Raw genomic sequence first — 25,007 nt, 5'->3', positions numbered from 1 at the left:
CAGGACAGCTTGTTATGGGCTCCCAGGCTTCTTCGAGAGTGCCAGGGTGATAAAGTTCCAGCACTAGGAGCCAGCCAGGAGACCCAGGGAGAGATCCTGCGTTTGATACACTTACAGGCAAGTGCTAGGGAACTCATCCGGGAGGCTGCATGGGAGAGAGGCGTCTGCGCTCAGGATTGCCTGTTCCCGAATACTGCCGCACCCTGTCACCATCTGCCAGCTGCCAAAGTCTGTGGAAACGGAAGATCCAGGCAGAGAATGGTCCACCGATCTGGGGCAGAGAGAGAGGGAGATGTCGCGATCAGTCATGTCATTCAGCCACACGCCTTTCACCGACGCCGCTGCCAGGGACCCGTCGGGCTGAGCGCCAGCAGTGCCTGCTCCAGCAGCTTGGACACTCCTGGGAGCAGGGTGCAGCATGCGGCTCCGGCTGGGCCCCAGGCCAAGCTTTTCCTTTGAAAGCCAGGGCAGAGCCAAGCTGGCTGCGGCCGACAAAGCAGCAGGAGCGCACCGGGAGCTGGGCAGGACCGAGCCAGCAAGAAGCAGATGGCCATGCAGAACTGTGAAACCTGTTAGCGAGACGCAACAGCACATCCTGCCCCAAATCCTTCCCAGGTGTGGGAGCTGTGCTGTATGAGGGGCATCCCCTTATTGCTTGCTGTAGCTGTCAGCACATCGCACGGCAGTGGCAAGGCCTGAATTAGAATCAAGTTTGTGGCTTGATTAGTGCTGGGGAAGACTCAAGAGATCCTTGGTCTGGCTGATCACTCCTGAGGCATTAACACCAGACCCGAGCAGAGCCAGGCACTGCTCAAGACGTCCCCAGGGCACCCACTCCCCAGCACCTGAAGATCCTTTTGTTCCTATGTTAGAAGAAAGGACTGCGCCAGGAGCCAGGTGGCAAAACATCTTTAAGACTGGAAGAACAGCTGAGGGACAATAATTGTTTGATTACTGTTCCTTCCATCAGGGAAGGAGGAAGCATGAAATCTGATAAGCAAATCTGAGGAGTCCCTCCAAAATCTCAGAGAAGAGAACACAATCACTTGAGACAAACCCAGAGCTCTCAGCTTCCAGGGAGCAAGTAATTACTGCGCCCCGCTGCACGGCGGAGTGTACATAGCTGGAAGCACAGCCTGTGGCAGAGCTACTCAATTCAATTACACACCACCAAGATCTTGTGGATAATTTATCTGAGATCTGCTGGGTGGATAGCAGAGCACCAGCTCCAGCGCTGCTGGGCCAGGTACTTGCACGCTGTCTTCACAGCTAAGAATAGCAGTGGCGCACTGCAGCTGCTCCCCAAGAGACCAGGAGAACAGCCAGGAAGACAGGATCTCCCATGGCAAGAAGGACCTCGGCGAGAATGGAAGGCGAGGGTGTGGGCAGATGCACAGCGGGAAACCTATTTGTAATCTCGATCTAATCCCATGCCTGCCATTTAACTAGCCTGATCAATACGGCCAAGTTGGAGAAGTCTGAAATGTGGTCCTGAGCTGGCTGCACAAGCGGAGAAGGGGAAGTCACAGAGCTCCTTGCACGTCAGCCTCCCATCGCAGTGCAGACACTCCCGCAGCTGCAGTCTGGGGTAAAACCACTGTTGGGAAGAGTTCAGGCTCTGGAGGGACATCACAGCAGAACATGAGAGGAGTAGAGCTTCACCTGCTGTGTGCAGCTCTTGTTCTCTGGCTGCTTGAAGAAGAGGGAGGTACAGAGAGGTGCTGCAAGCGTGAAGTATTGGGAGAACCTCTTCTTGCAAAAGGTGTTTTTCCTAGAGCATGCAGCACTGCAGTCAGGAGGGCACGGCACTGAAAGCCGAGCTGCAGCATATACTCTTAGAAACACCTTTTAGAGATAAGACAGGGATAAACCTTCCCTGGGATGCGAGGAATTCATAAAGCTGCTCATTGATATCTATGCCTCTCCCTGCCTTTGGAAGGTAAAGCCGAGGAAGTCGGCAGGAGGAAGGAGAGCAGGCAGAGCGTTTGGGCGCAGAGCACAGCGCCATGCTGGAAGCACCGCGGGAACAGTGCAGGAAGCCAGGGAGAAGCACAGGAGCGGCACAGAGAAACACTGCGGCAGGACAGAGGGAAGAGGAGGGTGTCACCTCCCTGAAAGCACAGCACAGCCAGGAAAGACAGGAGTGTCACACACAGTGACAAGAGTTTGAGCTAAAGCAGGGAAGAGGTCTATAGAGCGCTTTGGCAGAGTGAAAGGAGACAGGGAATCATTGCTGCCAGAAAAAGTAATGAGTTCCTGAACAGAAGACAGATTTGGGGCCAGGCAGCAACCAAGGTTTTGAAAAGGATAAGTGTGGGTGGCAGAGGAGGGCTTGGGCTATGGCAGGATCTCCAGGTGAAGAGAACTGAGCGGAGCCCTGGAGCTCTCATGAAGGGAGAGCACAGCATCAGGAGTCCCCCTGGGAGAGAGCCCATGTGGCAAACGAAGGAACAAGACATGATCCAAGGCACCAAGGACAGTAAAAACATGCCTCTGCCCACCATCCCCAGCCACACTGGTTAGATGAGTCTGTGCTAAAGAAAGTGAATTAAAAAATGTTTGCTCTGTTGGGTGTATGGCCTCAGCTTCCAGCTGCTGGTCACCTTCCATGGCTGTCAGCTAAGATTAGACTGATCTTACACCACTTCTTGGAGGGGGATCAAGTAATCTCTTGAATCCTTTATTGGGCAGGCTCTCGGACAGCATCATGTACTTCCAGGAAGTCTGGCTCAGTGGCTTTCGAACCCATCGTGGGGTCCCTGACCTTGTCAAGCAGCCATACAAACTTGGCAATGCTGAAACCACACAATCAGGTGAACTCCTTCCCAGCACTGGCCATGGGTGCATAGGAGACATGGCTCTGTGACGGGCCCTGAGAAAAAGGGCCAGGTGCTCCCAGGCTCCCTGTCTCTTGTCTTTAATCCACCTGTAACAACAGGGAACATGATCCCAAAGCACAGACCACAGAGATTGCTTGACTCAGTCCACCAGTGCTGAAATGCCACACGCTGCTCCACGCTTCCCATCAGACTGCAGCTGGGAATTAGTCAAGTTACATCTCACCTCATAGCACAAGAGCTTTGGAGTTCAAGGCAGCCAATTCCGTGTCTCACCTCCAGGCAGCAGAACAAAGACTTGCCAATTAGCTGAATAAACTGATTGACTCTGCAACGAGTCCAGGTCATCTCTCTCTCCTGGAGGAGATAACTGAGCCCAGCCAGCAGAACTGTGGCTCTGTGGCAGACCCTCCCCAACACCTTCGCAAGGGAAGCTCCTGAGGAAGTGTCACAACCACAAAGAATCCTGAACAGCCTTGAGAGACAGCAGGGGACAAGCCTGGGCAAGAGAAGTGGGGAAGGCAAAGCATGGGAAATCTTGTGTTTGCATTGCAAGGGCAGCAGAGCTGCTTAAAAGCTGAGCTTGGCTTGAGACCGAGACCAGATCTCTAGGGTGACTATCCTAGTGCAATCCAGTCAACGATAAAGGTGAAACTCTTCCTGTTATTTCTACCCCTGAAGGCTCCTTGTAAAGTCTTGCTGCAGAGGCCCAAAATGGGCTTCAGTGAGGGTCCCAGAGCAAGTTGGAGCTGTTTGGGCACCAAGACTGGTCCCCAGATCTGAAAGAACAACATGTTTGCAACATGACAGCCATGCCAGGGGCTGGGTGGTTGCGAGGGCAGCGTGGAGGGTCTGGGGAAGCAGCCGGACGATGACACCAAAGCTCATGCAGTTTGGGGAGATAAGGTACAGCAAGTCTTCAAGTCCCTGTCTCTGCCACAGACATCTAACGGCAGACAGAAAGAGAAGGAAAGTGAGCTTCACACACCCACCTCTTCAGGTCCACGAGTGGGAAGAAACTCCCTCAAAAGTGCAAGATTAACAAAATTAGATTGGCAAAACAGAGATGAGCTGCAAGCTGTTCCTTCACACAAGAAAGGACCTCTAGCAGGCCATAAAATGGCAACTCCCAGCCTGGAACGGTTCCTTTTAATTAGGTCAGTGCTTCTCATGCAACATGCTGCACAATACAGAGTATTTCAGAGCACATGGACACTCGCCTACCAGAGAAAAGCCAATACCGGAGACAGAGCAACAGTCAGGGATCCTTCCTTTTCTTAATACGTAACTGAGATGAGTGCCAAGTGCCAACAGACCGGCTCTCATCCTGCCCTGCACTGCCCCCGCTCACCTGCTGTGCTTCTGCACACCTGGGATATTTTAGAAGCAGCTCATGTGCCAGCATATGCTCTGTGCCTCAGATGGAAGCATTAGGTATGTACTGTACACACAGACAGACTGTGCAACCTGCAGTACAGAGCACAGAGCAGCCCTTCCCACCTTTGCGTGGGAGATGTTGGCAAGGAGAAGGTGGCGGAGAGCTGTGCCGTGAGCCCTGGCTGGGTCCTGGGCAGCGATCTGCAGGCTGTGTCAGTGTCATGACAGCCTCTGCGAGCACAACCTTTTCTGGCTGCACCTCGTGTGTGAGCCCACAAGCCCGTTTTGTGGCACAGTTGTGCAGTAATTCCAGAAAACATCCCTGTGACACTCTCCTGCTGCGGTCACTATCCCAAGTTGACACATTGCCGATACAGCTTCCAAGCCAGATGGCTGTAAGGAGCAAGACACACAGTGTGCGTGTAGGCTCATCACAACTGACAAAACACCCAAAGCAGCAGCTTCTCTGTCCCTCTCTGCTCACTGCACTCCTTTCAGACCCACAGCTGAACCCTCTGCAGCCCTTTAAGTGCAGGAGTTCTCTGTGGCTGCTGACCAAAGTGCATCCTCCAGGACTTAACTCCTGCAGATCTCGACTCTTCAGATCACAGTACTTTGGGTTTTGTTTAATTGACTTAGCAAAAGCACATTCAACCAAAGATTATCCAGCTGCTAATCCACATTAGTGCTGTGTGCACCCACACTAAATCCCTGACACAGATACAGGGTTTTTCTGCAGCGTCATGGGATGCTGAGACTATTAGTGTCAAACGCAAACACAAGACGTGATGTGGAAGCTGCTACCCACTCACACGCAGGGAATTCTGTTCCATGCACACTGTCTGGTATACTCAGAGCTCTCTGTAGAACAAGAAGCACCTTGTCCTACTCTATGCAGCATCTTCATACACATTTGCCCCCAGCAGATGTGATCTTACCATCACATTGCGATAAACTAGAAATTCTGCTAGGAATTTGACTTTGTACTGCTTTGCCTAACAAGAACGGTCCCGGGATTTACAGGTACCCAGGACCTCTGGATCAGCGCAGGACGCAGCAGATGGGCTGGTGAGGCCATGGCAGCAGCAGACGGCTGACACAGCCCAGCCAGGAGCAGGGCTCTTCTCCCACCAGCTGACTTGGCATCAACATCGCCCCTTCCTTCAGGACACCCCCGTTCCCTCCCAGACCATGCTCATCTCTCTCTGCCGGCTTGCCTTCCCGTTCCCTCCGCAGCTCCCTGCCTGCCAGCACACGGACTGGGCTGTTTACATGAGCTACCTGAAGGGTTCCTGCTGGCATTTCACAAGCAACCATTTTTCCCCAACTGCTGTTGCAGTGGTTAAGTGTTTTGTTGCTATGGCCGCACGACCAGGGGATTAGGAAGTCAACTACAGTAGTTTCTTCATCTAAAGAGCCTTGGGTGTTAACCTGCCAGCAGCACTGCAGAGATAACGGTATTTCTGGCACCCTGATCAGTGTCTGTGCTCCAGCCTTTCCATCCTAGTCACACCATTTTTCAGGGAGTGAAGGGACTGAGTACACCTCTTCCTTCCATCGTGGATACACTCCTCCACCCAAAATGGGACCCTTCCTTCAGGATGAAAAATGGTGGCTGAATGTACTGTGATAACCATTACCTGTGTGGAGCTCACCAGAGAAATTCAGACTAACATAGTCCAAGCAGGGAGACCAAAGCCAAGTAGAGTGACAAAACCCTTCTCTCTGGAGAAAACATACCATGTTCCGGCCCCAAAAAGCAGAAGCCACGTGAGGCAACACATTGCTCAAGCCCTTGACTAGCAGAGCTGTGAGCAGTGTCACCCCACGAAGGCAGGCAGGGCACATCCCGACAGATCTGGCAATGGATGAGGAGACAAAGGAGCTCAAACGCGCCAGAAAACATGATTTGAAAGAGCAGCTCAGTTCAGCCACTCCCTTGAGGGTCTCTGGGCTTATTTCCTCCAGCCTGCAAACGGAGGAGCAGGGCAAATGCGGGTGACCTCTGAGATGGGGAGCATCCAGGTGTACAGTCTGCACCCAGCTGATTTCACCACTGTGGCTTCACAATTGATTCTCTTCTCCTATTCCCTTGGTTTCAGGCCATGAAAGGGGTTTGCCACCCTTTTATCACCTATTTTCCCATCACCTTTTTTTTCCCAGCCCAGCCCTTCACACTGCCCTGTTCACAAAGGACTGGGAGTGGACTGGTGCAACCTTGCTGTGTTAAAGGCTCATAAAGGCTTTTTGCTGTGGTAGAAGCCATCATAAAGGTCAGAAAAATGTTTACAGTGGAATTCACAGGAAGTTCACCCCCTACAATGACAGAATACTGCATTTCCTCAGAGATATTTATTGGGCATTGGGAAGTGCCATCCTCAGGGACTCTGGCCTGGAAGGAACAAGATTCCCCCACCACGCTTGCCTGCTGCCTCAAGTCCTGACACCAACGGGCACTAATCACCCAAGACAAGTAAACTCGCTCAGACACAGTCAAAGGAAAGACAATTGCTGGTTTTACCAACCCTGAGCCCCTGGAATGGAAATCCCAGGGACTGTCTGCTCAGCCCCTTCCCGTGGTGCTCTCCTGCCTTCTTTGTTTCTCCTCTTCGCTCTCACAGAGTCTGGCTGGAGGGTTACAAACGGCTTCTTCCCCAGCAGTGCTGCCAGCTCGCTACCAGACCAGCGCTGAGCAGCCTGTCAAGTCTTGGGAGCGGCATGAGACCACACACAGGAATTGTGGCATTACCATTGTGAACAAAAGCGGCCCCCAAGACAAGCTGCTTTCTCTATTTTCTTCTCTTCTTGAGAGACTTGTTTCACCTTGCAGAGAATGCAGAGGTGGGCCCCAGCAACAACTCAAAAACATTCTATTGATCTCTTTCCCCAGGGAGAACAGTTAGCATTGTTTATGAAAACAGGCAGTGATTTTTCTCCGCAATCAAGAAACTTAGTAAGGAAGTCTTACAAATTTTCAGTGTTTTACTTGTTCACCCTTTTATTTTCCATTTGATGAGAGAGTGCTAAAATTTGGATGGTGGTTACTTCTGAAGGGAACCACCAGAAAAAAAGACTCATCTGAAAACCTGCAGAGACTACACAAGTGTTTGATGCTGTTAACAACAACCTCTTATCTCAGAGCCTCTTTATGCCCTGTCGGCCTCAACACACAGTGTTTGCTCCACAGGCTCTGTTCTTTCTTCCCCAGCCTCGCTCACGGCTTTGCTTTTCCCTATCGCAGCCCCAGACTCCACAAGGGTGCCAGAATATCCTTTGTCACGGCACAAAGATTAGGCTTAGGTCCAGGGTCCCCATTTCCTGGTTGCCCAGCGGGAACACACAACCTTCCGGGCGAAATCCTTTGTGCCGGCGCAGCGCTCCCAACAGATTCTCCCTCTGTTTGCCACCAGCACCCAGAGTTCTTTTCCACCCTGCAGCGTCAGGAAGGATCAGTAGGTGGAAAGGTGGGCAGGATGGATGCAGAGTGAAGTCTGGCTGGTTTGAAAGGTTTCCTGCCTCACACAACAGAGCCATTTCCAACCCCTGCGGATGCACTCGACAGATAAAGGGATGTGAGCTCCAAGCATGCAAGATGCAGACAGGCCAGAGCTCATGGAGTTGAGGCATGCACTGAGCACAGGCAGAACAAACACCTCACTGTTACCGGTACAGCTCCTCACTCATCTAAAAGGCCTGAGGTGGGAGTTTGTGTGTTTAATGGCCAGCATTTCACACCAGATTAGACAGCAACAGGCCTCCTGAGGCCCATTTGCAGATACAAACCCATGAGCTCTAGGGTTCTCAAAGCCACACTAGTGCAGCCCTGCACTCCCCATATCAGACACTCATTTTACTGATAAATGCTCTGCTCTGTGCCATCTCACCTGGACCCGGGCACTTCTAGTGGGCTGCTTCCCATCCTCAGGAAGTTATCAGAATGGGTGGATGAGGAGGAGCTGGAGGACTTGACTTCAACCACCCCTGCGGAAGGCAGCCTGTCTTCAGATTGCTGTGCCCTGCTCCAGAGCATGGCTTGCGGTGACGATGCGCAGCTCTTCCTCCTGCAGGATGGAGGATTTGGGTGAGAAAGCTGGCTTTCCCTGCATACTGCAACTAGGAAGCCCTTCCACAACAGGGTGGATTTTACCCCAGCAGCTACAAGCTCTTGTTCCCAGTGAACCTGCCCTCCTCCCACCCAAGGAACCACGAGTAACTGTTCAGTGATAGGGGTACGCTGAGCTCAACCCATCTTAGCCCGTTCTTTTATAGATCCTCATTCACGTGACCTAGAAATCAGACAGGAGAATGCATCAGCCCACACACATACAGCGACTGCTTTGTTTAGTCTGGCTGTACAAAATGCCTCAAGCAAGGGGCCTCCCAGCAGGGAAAGACCATTTCAATCTGCTCTAAGCTCTACAAAGTGTACCAGCTGCAGTGCTCAGCCCAGGTGGGCATGTATGCACACAGAAGAGGGTGAAAGGGACACACCACCGGTGTTATTTTCCCTTTTAGCAATTCCATTCAGACACCACTGACCACAGTTATGACCGTGTGCTCAGAGCTGACCATCACTCCAGATGTAGGTGCATTTCAGCCCTCTCCCTGTCTGCTGTGATGTGTCTTTTCTAGCCCGCACATCCAGAAGCGGGCACGATTCACCGGCCGCTACTGCATCAGGCCTTAGCTCACAGTACCATCCAGCCACATGCAAACAGGCACAAGTATTTGTGATTAATTCACATTACTGCTGCTTCATGTTCAGGACAGTTTCTTTCTTACATCACTTCTTTTTTTCTAGAAGGCTCCCAAGAATTTTTCCCTTTCCAAAACCACAGGGAATTAGACAAAGGCATCCCTATGGTCACAAGTAAAAAGGAAAAGACTAAAACAAATAAACTCAAGGAGAAAAGCTGCTGTTCTTCCTGGAATCTGGGAGGGCACCTCAGCTTTGATTGAGATCTCGAGCACTGTCAGCAAGTGCAGCTAAAGACAGGCTCATTGTGCAGTGGGAAGCACAATATCCTCTCTTCACTTCTTGAAGTGTGTCCACCCTCAAACATCACACCACAGCCGCTCTCAGGTGTTATTCATCTCATGCTTTTAGAGCTGCCAGCATCTTCAAGCACAGCCTGCAGAGACAGGCTTGTGCAGCTATAAAACAAATGCCCATATTTGTTGTGAGGAGAACTCGAGGCCACCAGTTTTCAGGACAACACAGTGAAGCACATCCTCTCCTCTCCCTCTCACACTAAGTACAGCCCAGCTCACTGGTGATCTCTATACTGCAGACTCACAGACTGGCTGGGGTTGAAGGGACCTCTGGAGATCATCCAGTCCAACCCCCCTGCTAACGCAGGGTCACCAGAGCAGATCACACAAGATCACATCCAGACAGGTTTGAATGTCTCAGAGAAGGAGACTCCACACCCGCTCTGGGCAGCCTGGTCCAGGCTCTGACACCTCAAAGTGAAGAAGTTTCTCCTCATATTCAGACGGAACCTCCTGTGTTTCAGTCTGTGCCCACTGCTCCTCATCCTGTTGTTGGGCACCACTGAACAGAGTCTGGCCCATCCTCTTGACACCCACCCTAGAGATATTTATGAACATTGATCAGATCTCCTCTCAGCTTCTCTTCTCCAGGCTGAACAGCCCCAGCTCTCTTAGTTTCTCCTCACAACAAAGATGGTCCAGGCCTCTCATAATCTTTGTAGCTCTCTGCTGGACTGTCTCCAGTAATTCCTTGTCCTTAAACTGGGGAGCCCAGAACTGGACTTGTTGAAGCAAGCCCCACCTGTTCTCCAGACTACACAGCCACAACAGCCTGCAGCAAGACATCCATGCCCCATTCCCTCGCTAAGCACTCACAGCAAAGCTCACAGCTTTCCCTTCCCCAGGCTCACACCCACAGCATGGGCCAGAACCATCACCGTGGCAGCAGCAGCTCACCCCAGTGCAGCCCGGTGTCTCCAACAGGAGCGAAAGCAAACCAGAATTGGAAAACATATCACAAAAATCAATTCCTGACACACACAAGTGCAGCACAGTGCGCTCAACCACTCCACAGCTTGTGAAAATCGCACGTAGGTTCTGTGCTGCAGGATCCAGCCAGTATGTCCTGAGCACTCAGAGCCATGTAAATACTTCTATTTTACTACCCTGCAGCCAGGTAAGTGGAAAGTTTTTCTCTACTTGCTGCAGTCACTTTGCTGTGGATAGGCAGGTTCTGTGCATTAAAGAGAACTCTGCACTGCTCACTTGGCAAACACAGTTTGGGGCTCTCCATCTTCATTTTGTGGTTCTGCAGGAAGAGTCTCTCTTCCCCTCTTCAGTATTTTATAGATTGAATCACAACGTGCTTTAGAAAGGCTTCTGCCACCAGCATGGCTGCAGGCTGAGTCCCTGAGGACTTCCAACAGCCTCCAGCACAACCCAGATTTAATTTAAAATAATTGCAATATAAAATAGCATCTTCACATGTGCTGAGGGAGAGGAGACAAAAATTAAACTAAGAGGGGCAGCCCTACAGAAAGGTTCTGAAATCCCCAAACAGCACCAGAAACTCCACAAGCAAAGCACAATACCGGTCCCAGAACAGCAGAGTCGCCAGACACCCTCCCAGTCCCCGCTTCCTGACAGCCACCTGCGTCCCCAGAAGAGTCCTTTGTCACCCTCTGTCAATAGGGAGCACTGAGAATTTAATCTCTTCCCCCAGAAGTGTCTCTGAGCAGCAACCAGCTCTCAGCTGACATCCCTTGTGCTGTTCGAGGGGCTGAAGTTTAGAGGGGATTCTCAGCCACCCAGCCCATCTTCCACTAACTGCAGACACTCCCCTGTACAATCTCATCTCTTCCATAAACTGATTAAAGGTTCATTTCAGGGCAGCTAAACTCTGTCTCTACTTTCCCCCAGGGAGGCTGCTGCCAAACACAATTTTTCTGGTAGTTTGGAACCATCTTTTAAAAGTAATGAAATCCTTTCTGGATGAAGTTTAGCAGTGAAGATGGTGAAAATGAAACAAGGCTGCTTTACTGTCATCAGGGGACAAACTTCAGAAGCGTCGCCACAGAGGCCTGACATGGTCATTAACACCAGGTGGTTTGCGATTCTTGGTGTGGAGGTTACCTAGCCCAAGTAAAGCCTCTGACAGCCAAATTCCCCCCTCCACCATAAGGAACCTGTGGCACAGTGAGCAGACCTGGAGGGTGAGGGACTTCAGAGGTATCTTTTTCTACTGCCCTCAGAGCCTGCCCCTTTTGTTCTGCAGCCCACCGAGTGGTTATCTCCTCACCATGCTGCCTGAGCCTGCGCTCCTGCCGGCATCAGCTCCACTGCTTCATAGGTGAAGCTCCCGGCTGCTCCAGGAGAACTTTCCATCCCCAGGGAAAAGTCACTGCTCAGACTTGTGGTGCTGCCTCGGTCTCTCTGCTCTAAAGAAAAGAAAACACAGCAACCTGAAGACCAGCTTGGTCTCGCACACTTTCTCTCCCATTAAGTAGAACACTTCCCGTTGCCCTGGGGCTGCACACCCATTTGTGGTCACCTTGACGCTGGGAACCCAAGACCCCCATGCAATCAACCATCCCCAGCACCCAGGGGTACCGACACTCGGCAGCAGCACTCACTGAGCATGCAGATCTCTTCCAGGGTGAAGCCAGGTAGCAAACTCTTCCTTCTGGGGAAGGAAAGACAAAGTTACCTCAGCCACACTTCAGAGCTGCGTGGAGGCTAACACAGCCACATCTCTGTGGCACACACGGATCAGAACAACGTGGGGTTAACCGTGCAGGGCAGAGGGGATGGGGCTGGTGTGCTGTCTCTGACTCTCCTTACAGTCCCAGCCCACACACACTGTGCTTTGGGAGCGTGGCAACAGGCTGTGGGCAGCCACGTGCTTATTCAGAGCCTGCAGACTGGGCTTTGTTTCCTTCTACCCCTCCTGAAACAGAACGGGGTTAATGCTTCACTGTCTGTTAAAAACCAGCCACCCCACTCCCCTCAGCAGCGCCTGATGGATCTTGTTGCGCAGCTTCTGGGTCCGTCTGTGCTAAAGCAGCCACGGACGGTCATTAAGCAGAGAGCACATTTCAGCCTGGACAGTTTTTCAGAGCACAACGTGGCACCTCACAAGCCTCGGCCCCATTTTGCAGCCTTCAGAGTGCAGAATAAATTAAAGAAAACTGGGCCAGGACGCCAGGGCTTCCATCTCCCCAAAGGAACAGCACTAACAAGCTCCCTGGCTCTGCAGCCCATGCAGCAGCAGGCACAGGCTCCTTACCTCTGCGACTTCACAGCAGAGAACTCCTCAGAGGTGATGTGCTTCAGAAAATTGAAGCAGAAAAAGAAAATCTGAGCAAAGGGAGAGAGAAGAGCGGTTCAGGAATGAACCCGAGGCTCCATGCAGCCTCTTATCTTGGTGGAGACGTGCTGGCAGGAAGGAGATAGCGAGGAATCTGCAGCTACCAGCCTCCAACATGCCACGGGCTGCCACCATCCCGTCCTGGGCCTTCTCTGACACGTCAGACCAGCCCTCTGCTCCCTGCCACGGGGAGGCCCAGCGAGGAAGGTGTACGACAAGTCTGCTTATCAACGCCTTGCACACATGCCACAAGCACAGGGCAGGTACTTATGCCATGAGTGCAGAGTGGAAAAGAAATGGTCTGCAGCGGAGTACACCCAGGTAAGCTGCAAAAACAGCAGGACTGGCAGGTTAGAGCTGCATGTTCCACCTCAGCCGCACAGCTGTAGCATATCTGGAAGCATGTGGTACCTGCAACATCTGCGGTCCCGAGCTCGTGCCCTGCAGCATTCGGCCCGCTGTGCTGCTGGTACCCCCACACCTACACAGAGCTGAGGAATTATATTGATACACGGGTCCTGGACCCCCCAAAAGTGGGAAATAGGCCGAGGTCCTGGCTCTGCTGTTCAGAGGCAAGGTGAGAGTCTGAGGAGCAGGGATGAGTGAGAGGGTTAGACAGACTCCCCACCTCTTGATCTCTATCCAAAAACAATATTGCAGAGTACTGCAACTATAGTCAGAGCAATCATTTTTTTGCTGTTCAAAAAATGAAAGATTTGAAGAGGATCAGTTCCTCTAATTTTAACTGCCTCCCAGATCCACCTGTGCACCCACTGATACACCGGACCCAGCACCAGCTGCCCCACAAGCCCGCGACGACATGCCAGCCACATGCAGCTGCAGCGCCCAGGCAGGAGGGCTGGCACCGGGGACAAGCGCACAAGGCTAAAAGCTTTATTTCCAAGCTCCCAAGCTGAGTTGAGGAGCAAGTCCACCCTTTCACCACAGGCTTGAACACTAGTGGCACAGTGGGGAACTGGCAGGACCAGCACTCGCCAACCAGACTGTAGGCTGAGAGAAAAGCATTCCCACACCTTATGCCTCAGGAATTGATGAGACAAGGCTCCCACCTCATATTTCCAGCATCTGAACAATCTTTTTAGAGCCCACCCAGACCACAGGTGCTACCAGAAGAAGGCAGTGAATGCTGCTACCGTAACCAAGTACCTTGAGAGCATGAAGCAGTGCTCAGCCACTGCTCCAGACCAGACACTCACCTCTTCTCCTTTACTGAGTCGATCGGCCAACATGTGCCTGGAAAGAGAGCAAGGGAAGCTCGGTCACATGTCGGACGCCAGAACCAGCAGAAAAGCACAAGCTGTCAAGAACAACCAGATGCCTGAGCTTCCAGGTAAAAAAAGGCCCCAGTCCCTCTTGTCACAGCTTGCTGGGAGCTGCTCCAACATCCACCTTTGGTTGTGAGCAGACACCAAAGATGAGCCCCTGAAGGTTTCTCCCCTGCTGCGCACGGTTCTATAGGCAAATAAAACTTAGTGTGCCTACCCAAAGAGAAACCAGTCATAGGCCACTGTCAGGTAGAGGATCTCAGATGGCTCTAGGGACACATGGATCAGCCCATCCTGCAAAACAAATAAGAATGGCCATCAAGCAGCATCCCCAGGGATCGGGATGTAGGATTTCACCATCTACTGAAAACTGTTGTGATGACCCAGGATGTCCAGCTTGCTCTGCCTGTCTGGGACACTGTGCCTGATGGCAGGACTGCATGCAGGGCTCCACATCAAAGCCAATCCACACCCTCTTTGAAGCCAAGACAGCCAAAAGGAACATTAACAGTTCCACCATCACTTCTTCACAGAGTCACTCACTGTCCCGGCAACCACCCCCAGGAACAGAGCAGGTCAGGTACTCACAGCCCACAGGGAGAGGCGCAATAAGGAGATGAAGAGAGGAGTTCGATCCCAGCCAGATATACAGTGCACCAGGAGCCCGCTGTCATCTGTTTCAGGTGGGGGCAGGAAGGAGAAGGAAGAAAGAGGATGTTGTAACAACAGCAGTGGTTTTTCCTTATGGCAAATCTGTAGCGACAAGCCACCCTCCATTTCCACAGCCTGGGTTCAAGAGCAGAGCTCAGCCACCAAATCAGAACATTTTGTCTTGAATGCACCAGCCAACAAATTGCTCAAGGTGTCCTGGATTGTCAGCAGCCCCAGCTGATGTGTCGTCCTGTTCCTGACAGCTGCTCAGGACATGAAGTCACTAGGTATGAACATCACTTCGCTACTCAGAACATATACCTACCCCGTTGCAACCCACTATCACAATCTAACCCCACATTAGATAGAAACCCGCTCCAACGCAACTTTTTTCAGTTTCACCAACCTTTCTACTGATAGACATTGAGCAAAGGCACACACAGGGCACAACTCCTATGCTCTGCAGAGAACTCGCAGTGTGTCCCAACACAAGAGCTGCAGGAGAGTCTGCAGTTGGCTGTGCTGGCAGAGCTATTGATGGCTCCATCTGTCCAACAGTGCCAGGTACAAAGTCCCAGTGCCCAGAGGGAATGGGAGGAATACAGTCCCTCCCTAGAGCTGGGGTGGCTGTGATGACACAGGATGGAAGGGGCTCTTAAACAGGCACCTAATTAGACCTTGGGCTGGGGGGACAAAACAAGGATGTTCAGCAAATAAAGAGCAAGAGTCAAGAATGAGGGGAACAAAGATTTGTTCTCTTCAGCTTTAAAGCACTAAAACCTTAGGTAAAACTTTCAGATATCCTGCCACCCCTGGGAAGAGAGGGTCTTCAAGGGATCAGCAAGTCCCACTCTAAGAGGGGAGCTGGAGCCCTGAGATGCTAGTACCATCACCCTGTTTTGAAGGGAGAGAAGTGAAACTCTCTATAAAGCAACTCTTCTGTACTGGGAACTGATCCACAGTGGCATCAGTTGGCATCAGCTGTTCCAGTTAGGCCACTGGGAGCAAGGAGTTTTCCTTACCATCGCTATTGATGATGGAGATCAGCAGCTTCAGGTAGTTCTGTGTCTGTTGGACGAGGTCCCAGCTCTGTGTAGAAAAAAGAAATATTGATGGTAAGGGTGTACCCACAGCAAAAGGCTGCTCTGCAGCTCAGTGCCCATCACGCTCTTGGCTTCTCTATCCAGAAGAACGGTGAAGCAGATATAACCCTGTGGCCATTCCTCAGAGTGACAGACTCCCTCGGTGCTCTAATCAATCCCCCCATCCTCTGCAAAAGGCACTCGGGGACAAGAGACCAGGCAGGACAAAAATAATAAATAAAAGGCCATCTCTGCTGTCTGCCTGGCTGGCACAGAACCTGTTTGTCTGCAGCCCCAAAGCACCGAGCAGACCACGCTCAGGAAGACCAACGTGAGCCAGCAAACACCTGCGGAGCACTGACCCAGTTCTGCAGCCCCACACACACGTGCACGCTTCACCAATCGGCTCAGCAGCCTGTTCGCACAACCCAAACGCTTTGCCTAAAACTCTCTGGCCCTTGCCAACAGCCCCAGCAGGCTGCCTGTGGAGCCTGTCCCACCTGCTCCAGACAGGCACGGGACTTCCGCAGTAACGCCAAGTAACAGCTGTAGCACAGAAAAGCTCAGAGACCTCCCAGCACTACAAGAAATACAGGTGAAAAACATCACGACAAGCTCAAGTGTGCCACTCTTGATCTTGAGAAGACATGGGGAATTTCAGCAGTCTGATCAGAGCCAGGAGTTGGACTCGGCGACCCTTGTGGGTCCCTTCTAACTCAGAACATTCTATGATTCTATGAGAACTACCTCAAAGAAAAAGGGATAGCACTGGCAAGGAAAAGGCAAGGAGAGTGCCACATGTTTAATCGTGACAGTGTTGGTGGTATAAGTGACATTTGACCCCCAGCGACAGAACACGTGCCGTGTGCTTGCATGCGTGCACATAACCACACTTAAGACTATGTCAGACAAAGAACATATTGTCCCACTGTGAAGCCTGCGCAGCAACAAAGAGCAGGGAAATGGGGGACACACTCAGCCTGGGGCAGAAAAGCACATCCTTCCAAAGGCTTTTATCTGCTCAGCTCAATCCAATCTTGCGCTTATGCCAGAAGGAATCAGCTGATCATCCAGCCTGACCTCTGTATGCCACAAACCAGAAAGTTTTGTTCAGTTGCCCCATTTACAGCCCGAAGCTTGCACCTGGCAACAACTCTGCCCAGAGAAGCACCTCAACTAGGGGTGACCGCTCATCGCTCCCTTGGCAGCATGTTCCAACAGATTATCCTCAAAAATAACATGCAAGACTCTTTTTCCATATTTGAAGTCTGATTTCAGACTGCAGATATTACTTTTTGTGCAGTTTTTCTCCCCCACATTGAAGAGTGCTTTAGAATTAGTATTTTCTCCCTGCGAATGTACTTATACATTAATCAAGTCAACCTTCCATCGCCCTTGTGATGAGCTAAACAGACTTAGAACTTCAGCCTTAAGTGAAGCACCTTCTCCAGTCCTCAGATCATTTCAGCATCTATTTATTACATCCTCTTCAATTTTTAATATCCTTTTTAAAATATCAGGTGCTTAGTATTCTAGTGAACAAGTTTCTAGCCATAAACAAGCTGTGGTTCCTTTAGTTCTGCTTCTTCACTGCAAGTTACTTTTCTGTGATTTCTCTTATGCTGGCACTTAAACATTATTTACATCACTGACTGACAAGCACTGGCCCAGCACGGGGAGCTCTGATGGTTCTGTGGCGCAGAGCGTGGGAGCACGACACGCTCCAGCACAGTCAATCATCACAGAACCTGGGGGACGGGGAGGTGCGCTGATGTGTGAAATGGAGCACACTAACCAGCAGTGTGAGGTGACACTCCCTGGTATGAACAAAGGTAAACCTCAAAGCTTCGGCAAACATAAAAGTTCAATTATTATTTGCGATGCTGTCATGGTAATAGGAAGGGAGATGCACTGCAGTCAGTAAGGATCCCTAAGGGATTGCAAGCTTCACGCAAGCCACAGAAAAAGATTTTATATTACAGTCGGCTGCCATGGGACACACCAAGCCACAGAGCTTCCGGGTACAGGATTTCCACCACCATTCTGAACAACCAAGAAGCAGCCTTGATTCCACCGGGATGGTATGAAGTGAGCTAGATTATGGCAACCGAAGCAAGGCAGACCTCAAATCTTCACTGATCCTTCCTGAGTGAATCTCTGACCTCCCACAGAGATACCTGCTTTGCTCACCTGGTACTCACTCCAGTCAATATTCAGAGGCTGGGTCAGAGAGACTGGGATACTTAATGGAGCATCTACGTAATCCTGCAAAAAACCCAAACACGATTGATCAGAGAAAAGCCAGGAGCTGAAGGCAGCGAGTTCCAGAAAAAAACAAAACAAATGACAAATGGTCCATCTAGAAGAAAATGTCTCAGCAAAGTATTTTTGGATGCAAAAACCTGCAGCGGTAAGAATTAACTCACGGCCTCTTAGAAGGATTAGTGGACAAACAGAGCATTTCTGTGCTCCCAATGGTGAAAGTCAGGGACAAGGTATGTTTGTTTCTGAATTCCTGTAGGGCTGCTCCACTCACTCAAACATCTGTCTCAGCAGGAGACAGAATATGAAGACAGAACTGAGAACAGAGGCTATCGATATCGTATTCAAAACCAGGAGCAAACCATAAGCCCCATGAGAGGTCAAGCATCCTGGACTACAGGATAACGATTCACTTATTTCACATAAAAATTTTACAGTTAATAATTTAATACATTCACTGTTTTGTTTGTTCTGTTGTTTTCCTCCTTGTGAGCAGAAATCAGCACATGGCATGCACACCTTTGCTCAGGAACTCTGAGGCAAGATTTAAGCCCAGCAAAGCCCACAGCTCTCCATTTTGTAACATCCACGTACCTGTTTCCAGTTAAATATGAGACCTTCAGCTGTATAATCCCGGTCTTTGTACTCCTTAAAAAATTCACACCCTGCAAGAAAAAGAGATAAGGAACAACCATTCAGCTAACTGGTATCTAACAACTCAGGTGCCCTGTGGGACTGGAGGTGCTGGTAGCCCCAGGCTGCAGAACGCCAATCAAAACTGCTGCCTGCGGGAAGAGAAGAGCGGTAATCATCAGTACAGCGAGCAGCACAGCCTCCCAGCAGCAACAACCCAGAGCACTCAGCAGCGAACACGCTCACACAGCAAAGGGGCAAACTCCAAACACACAGGAATATGTGGAGTTTGAGGGACTGATTGCATTCGTTCACCAAGGAGCTACGCTTTCCAGGCCTGTGGACTTTTGCACAGGTCTAAGGCACCAGTATGACACGCTTAGAATCACAGAATCATTTAAGTTGGAAGAGACCCTCAGGATCATCGAGCCCAACCATAACCTGACCTAACTCTAGCACTAAACCATGTCCCTCAGAACCTCGTCTAAATGCCTTTTAAACCCCTTCAGGGACAGTGACTCCACCACTGCCCTGGGCAGCCTGTTCCAATGCCTGACAACCCATTCCGTGAAGAATTTTTTCCTAATATCCAATCTAAACCTTCCCTGGCACAACTTGAGGCCATTTCCTCTCATCCTGTCACTTGCTGCTTGGGAGACCAACACCCTCCACGTTCCAACCTCCTTTCAGGCAGTTGCAGACAGCGATAAGGTCTCCCCTCAACCTCCTTTTCTCCAGGCTGAACAGCCCCAGGTCCCTCACCCACTCCTCATCACACTTGTGCTCCAGCCCTTCACCTCCTCTGCACTCTCTCTAGTACCTCAATGTCCTTCTTATGATGAGGGGCCCAAAACAGAACACAGGATTCAAGGTGAGGCCTCAGCAGTGTCGAGTACAGTGGCACAATCACTTATCTAGTCCTGCTGGCCACACTATTCCTGATACAAGCCAGGATGCTGGTAGCCTTTTTGGCCACCTGGGCACACGCTGACTCATATTCAGCCATCTGCTTAGTGAGAAGGAAGGAGCAAAAGCTGCTGGCAGAGCCCTGGGGAAAGGCAACTTTCATGAGGCACCCGCTGTGGGTACCAGGAAAGGGCTCTGTCATAGGCAGCTGTGGTTTCTCTCACATTTAAGTCTTCTCTTTCAAACATGCAAATTGCCCTATCCAAAGAAAACAGGTACATAACCACTTCTGGGGTTTCTCCCAAACCCTCCCCTCCTGAAGTTTCTGTCCTTTGTCTCCAACAACTATTGGAAGTCTCTGCTGCAAACCTCAGCCTGTTAGTCACAGCTGAGCAGCGCTACCAGCGCTGCAGCTGCCTGCAGGTAGCACCAAACACCTCTCCCAACGCACCGTGTGCACCCCAGCAGCAACACGGTGCCCGTCTTACCAAGACACCCCCATGCCAGGCACTGGGCACAAGTACCGATTCTGACCATACAAGTCACAAATAACTCCAATAGTAAAAAAATACCAACCAACCAACCAAAAACCACCAATCTTTGTGCAAGGACAGGACTAGCCCTCGAAAATGCGCAGTCAGGAAGTGATCTGTCAGCCGAGATTTAACTCCAGTTAAACGGCAGCTCAAAGCAAAGAACGGGGGATTATGGCAGTAAGTACTGGCATCTACAAACGCCAACTACCAGTTCAATGGAAAAGAGGGTTTCTGCACTGGAAAGCACAAAAGCTTCTGCAGATACCCCATTTTAACACAAGTTTTTCACCCTAGACAGTCATGTCCGGACACTGCTTCACTCACCTAAGACAATAGTATGTCAGAATAACTTTAAAGACATACTGCAAAGTAGAAATTCTTTCAATGCAAACCTGGGGACACCAATAAGAGCATATCCTGGCATGTGGCAGTCACTAGAGGGGTCGCTGACCCTTAGATGCACATGCCTTAGATTTCCCAAAATGACAACGTTCCTCTCCAGACCTACATTGCTGGAATCAGGCAACATCTGCAGGGAAAATTTCCAGTTTTATAAGGTTTACCTCCAGCATAGCAGGGAAGAGCTGCTAAAAGACAGCAGCTCTTGCAGATGGCAGGAGAGGAAAGGCCATCACAGAATATTGCAGACAATATGCAGATCCCCATGCGACAACAACTCTACAGCTTAACTCCAGAGTCACTTCTTCCTCACTCTTTACAAACCCCTACAAAAGACCTGTGTAAATTGTCTCGCCCACGGTCTAACTTTGGTGAGGCATATGGCACCAGCATATACCTGTGCCATGTGCTGCAGAAACATGCAATACTCTTATTTGTGTATCCTTCTGTGATCTGCAGGGTAAACTCGACAGAAATCTTAATGCAGCTTCTCTGAATTGTCACCAATTTTTGTATGAAAAGAAAAAACATCCTTTACAAAAACAAAAGAAAGAAAGGAAAATATGCTTAAGGGCAACAACTAACTAACCAAGGAAAAATGTGGGTTTGGATCATTCAAAACAGGTTGGGTTTTTTTGTTAATTTGGGGGTTTATTTGTTTGGTCGGTTTGGTTTTGGTGTGTTTTTTTTTTCTCCTCTCCCTTTCTTTGTGCACGAAATCTTGCAGGCAGAACTCAAGCACAGCGGTCTCACATCCAATCCCATTGCTGAGCCTGACATCAGCAGGCAGGCAGCAATATTCAGCTCCTCGTTAAGAGTGCAGCAGCAAGTGACCCAGCAGCGGTTGCTAGGCACAGGGACGAATATAGCCAGGGAGATGGGCTGGAGTGGTCGGCATCTCAGCCGTATGCTGCAGGCTCAGGTTAGCAGTTCTGCCCAGTGCCGATAATATCTTACAGCGGTGCTCTGGAACACCAGGACTAGAAAATACTCCTAAGAATTGGGGTTTTACATAACACAGAGTAGGATATATATTTTGCATAAAGCAGTAGCTTGGAGTTGCGGGGGTGTCAAAGGCCACTTTAACCCCAGCTCCACCTCTGGGATTTATTCTCTGCGCTTGAATTCATTAGAACTGCTGAGAAATTATTTTGCCACCTCAAAGAGTGCCTAACGCTGACTCACACCGCCAGAGTTCTCAGCTTAAAAGAGCTTCTCTCCAGAGGGAGTACAGGAAACATTCAGCAAATCACAGTCGTTTCACCACACACACACACACACACAGGTAGTTCCCAGTCCCCAGAAACGGATTGTCACCTGTCCCTTGGGAGTCCCTCTGGACATCAGTCCTGTACCTGGATATGGGATGGAGAGAAGCGTGAAATCAGCATAACGTTGGGCTTTGTCCACCTTCTCAGAAGACGTCACACTGCACAGGATGAGAGGGAAACATTTGTAGAGTATTTTTCATGGAGACATTAGCACTCAAAAAGCTACTTGTCACATTTCCCTGTACAATGACTTGACTCTGCAGTGGCAGAACTTCTTCAATGCATCCAAACAAACAGGTATAGCCCCAAAATACCAAAGCTTTCCTCTGGAAAGGAGAAATACCCCTGTCTGTTCCTATACACAAGCAGAGGGCTGCTCTATTGTCCCCTTTCTGAAGGGGTGACTGCCATATCACCGCAACCTCTACAGAAAAAACCCGCTAAGACTGCAGAGGAAAGATGAAAGCAGCTGCCTTGCCCACCGATGCAGCTTTCTCTGGCTTAAAACTTTGGGGTTCTCTTTACAGCACTGACTAACTGATCTTGTTGTAGGACTTTTCCAGGGATTGCTCCCTGAGTGCACGCCCAATAATCATTTACAGGACAGGGCTACACCGGCTGCAATCCAAAACCTGCAGAAAAACAAACAAACCCAAACTCACTTCAAGCCAAACTTCACCTTCTTGTTTTCCACCATCAGGTCACAGATATATCGGACAGAGAGGTATCGGAGCAGCTTGATGTCATGCCCTCTGACCTTGTCAAACAGCTGGGAGTCTGCGTTTCTGCAAGACAGAACAAGACCAAGCGAGATGAGCATGGATGCCTGAGCATGCCGAGCCTGATTCTCTGTGCAACACTGCCACGGCCCTTCCCTGAACTGCTCTGGCTGTGAGCTGTGGAGCACCAGCCTCATCTCCAGGAGTCAGAGCCAGACTCTGCAACTGAAAACTTCATGCTTAGGGTCCCCCACCTCCCCTCACATCTCTCTCCATGTTGTAACAAGCACATAAGATACAGAACAATTCTGCAGCCTGGAGATGCACTTTTTGATGAAGTAAACATGTCTGTGTAATTCAAACACCTTTTTAAATGTGTATATATATATCTCCACCCCTTCCCTCTGGCAATAGAGCAGCAGGCTGCAGTTATGCTGGATGGAGCCAGCCATTAGTATTCAAGACTCTTTTTCAAAAGTAAAGCAAGTAAGACTTGCTGATGATCTCCAGCCTGTACCCAAAGCCCAGCCTAGGCAAGAGCAGAATTGAGTGGCTGAGCCAGTCGGCTTTGGTCCAAACTCCCTTTTCCCCATCCCAGTGCTGCATACAAACCTAAGTGCAGAATCTTCCTCTGAAATGTCTTCTGTATCTGCCCAAGCATCGTCAGAACCCCCTGCAAGGAAGGCAACTAGAACTGAAGCTTGTGTAGAACAGCTCGATCCCCAACCTGACAAGACATGCATGCACCCAAAAACGCCATGGTTTGGTGCCCTCTCTCCACACAAATCCTCTCAATAGTTCCCCACATTTCCTCTTCCTGAAAAGCCCCTTTGCTAATGTGGTCCACTCTTCCCTTCTCATTACGAAGGACCTAAACAAGTCAAACCCATAACTGACAGCTAGAAGAACACCCCAATAGTGCTAGACAGCGCTTTGCTAAGCCAAGCTTCAGCTTCCACACTACAGAAACCAAATACTCCCCTGAAGAGCATTCCCTGGAGTCCAGTAGCAGGATTTGATTCTCAATGATTAGCCAAGCAACAGCAAGTTCTTATCCTCTTTCTTCCATTATTCCCACCCCAGTCTTAAGGAACCAGTACCCCGAATCCTTTGGGCTGCCTCACTTGCCTACGTGCTGCCCATAACCGACTCTTCAGCCTCAAGTGCTTTTGTCACTGCTTGTTGCGAGCTACGGCACTGGGAAATGCACAGATTTCCATCTCTGCTCCATTATGCAGGGCTGGACACAGGCAGGTCCATGCCAGAGCTGCACAGAGGCTCTCGGGAAGAGCTGGCTCTGGTGAACAGGTCACTGTCCCTGCACCGAGCAGCCTCACCAGGCGGACAGCGACAATCGGCTCCTCACTCACCTGAGAAGATGTAGTTGTAGCCAGTGCGCCCATAGAGCTCTCCCCAGCCGGCCAGCGTTGCTGATCTGCAAATGTGCTGGAGGAAGAGTTTGTTATTAGCTACACACGCCCCAAGAGTCTTTCCCTTATGGGAAAGTCTTTCCCTCTGGCCCATTTGCTGTCACGTTATGCAGACACGGCTGGTGCCCGCAGCTGCCGCCTCTCCGCAGTCTCTCCTGCAACTCCAGAGCAGATCAAATTCTCTGAACACGTTGAATTCCCAAGTGCCTTTATCTATAGTTAGTTTTAAAATCATATTTTCATCTTCAGTTCTCCAATTCACTAATAAAGTCAATTCCTGTCAAGTTAGCAATGTCCATGCTCTGTTAATACCCTGCCTGACCCTTATTTCCACATTCCTGTGGATAAGATCAAGGATGGTCCCAGTACGACTCCAGGGAGTTCACTCCTGCAGAAAAAGGTCAGCAGGTTCAGCCCATGATGGCTTCAGTCCAGCTACGTTAAAATTGTCACAGGTATGATTTTGCTATTCGCATAGAGTTTCTAAATTGAACTAAAAAAAAAATGAATTAAGCTACTTAAATTCTAAATGAGACCACTCCTACAGCACTTCAATATAGTTTAAGTAAACCACATAAAAATGAATCTATTTTCACTTTCTTATAGATTCCCTTGCAGACAAGCCCACATGTTCGTAACACCATTTATGCAATCTTACTTCCCCAGGGAACAGACAAGGGAAACTTCTCTTTAAAGAGGAAAGTTATTCAAAGGGAGCTCACTGCTGGGAAGAGGAAGGAGCAGACAGTGACAGCAGCTGCGTTTGCCCTCTCAAAAACCAAATAGCTTTGGTCCTTCAGAAGGGACATACATATGGAGAAAACGTCAGCTCTTTCGTGCAATGCTCATGATGTGGCAGGGTAAAAGAGCCTAAAGCCCTTTTTATTTTTATTTATGCAGCCTAGGCTGCAAATGCCACCTACTACTGCAGGCTGCCTGCTTGTACCCAAGAACAGATTTTTATAGCATTCAGACAGGTGGCAACTGACTGAAGACATGGCTACACGGTTCAGTCGTTAGGGAGAAAGATTATTTTCTAAGTTAAGACAGGTAACCCATGAAGCTTTACCTTCCCCTTGTACAGAATGACTGGGCAAACAAATCGTCCTCGACACCTCGCCATCTTACTCCGGTTGATAAGGTCCTGCAGTTTGCCAACTTGCACAGCGCCCTCCAACCTAAAGGACAGAGAGATTCGGGTCAGCACACAGAGCATCTCCTTACGTGGCTTCCAGCGAAGCTGCTACAGATCCCCCAGG

General features: G+C 50.1%; 1 protein-coding gene across 4 annotated transcripts in view; it reads right to left on the bottom strand.

Annotated features, from left to right (window-relative positions):
- The window catches only part of MTMR14 (myotubularin related protein 14), a 32,565-nt gene that overhangs the window by 3,869 nt on the left and 3,689 nt on the right, over window positions 1-25,007 (bottom strand). For 3 of the 4 annotated variants that reach the window (XM_065845788.2, XM_071812963.1, XM_071812964.1), the window contains 16 exons: window positions 24,818-24,926; window positions 23,689-23,764; window positions 22,931-22,991; window positions 22,262-22,384; window positions 21,684-21,757; window positions 18,449-18,519; window positions 17,783-17,857; window positions 15,533-15,599; window positions 14,448-14,533; window positions 14,077-14,153; window positions 13,791-13,827; window positions 12,493-12,563; window positions 11,840-11,889; window positions 11,506-11,644; window positions 8,099-8,275; window positions 116-271 (listed from right to left, as the gene is read on the bottom strand). In XM_065845788.2, coding sequence (XP_065701860.2) covers window positions 116-271; window positions 8,099-8,275; window positions 11,506-11,644; window positions 11,840-11,889; window positions 12,493-12,563; window positions 13,791-13,827; window positions 14,077-14,153; window positions 14,448-14,533; window positions 15,533-15,599; window positions 17,783-17,857; window positions 18,449-18,519; window positions 21,684-21,757; window positions 22,262-22,384; window positions 22,931-22,991; window positions 23,689-23,764; window positions 24,818-24,926 — 1,449 coding nt within the window. The remainder of the gene's footprint in view (window positions 1-115; window positions 272-8,098; window positions 8,276-11,505; window positions 11,645-11,839; window positions 11,890-12,492; window positions 12,564-13,790; window positions 13,828-14,076; window positions 14,154-14,447; window positions 14,534-15,532; window positions 15,600-17,782; window positions 17,858-18,448; window positions 18,520-21,683; window positions 21,758-22,261; window positions 22,385-22,930; window positions 22,992-23,688; window positions 23,765-24,817; window positions 24,927-25,007) is intronic. The other variant, XM_065845789.2, reaches the window with a different exon arrangement.

The sequence above is a fragment of the Patagioenas fasciata genome, chromosome 10 (genome assembly GCF_037038585.1).
Source record: "Patagioenas fasciata isolate bPatFas1 chromosome 10, bPatFas1.hap1, whole genome shotgun sequence".
Taxonomy (NCBI): Eukaryota; Metazoa; Chordata; class Aves; order Columbiformes; family Columbidae; genus Patagioenas; species Patagioenas fasciata.
The sequence above is the reverse complement of the archived record's forward strand: the minus strand, read 5'-3'. Positions and strand labels throughout refer to the sequence as shown.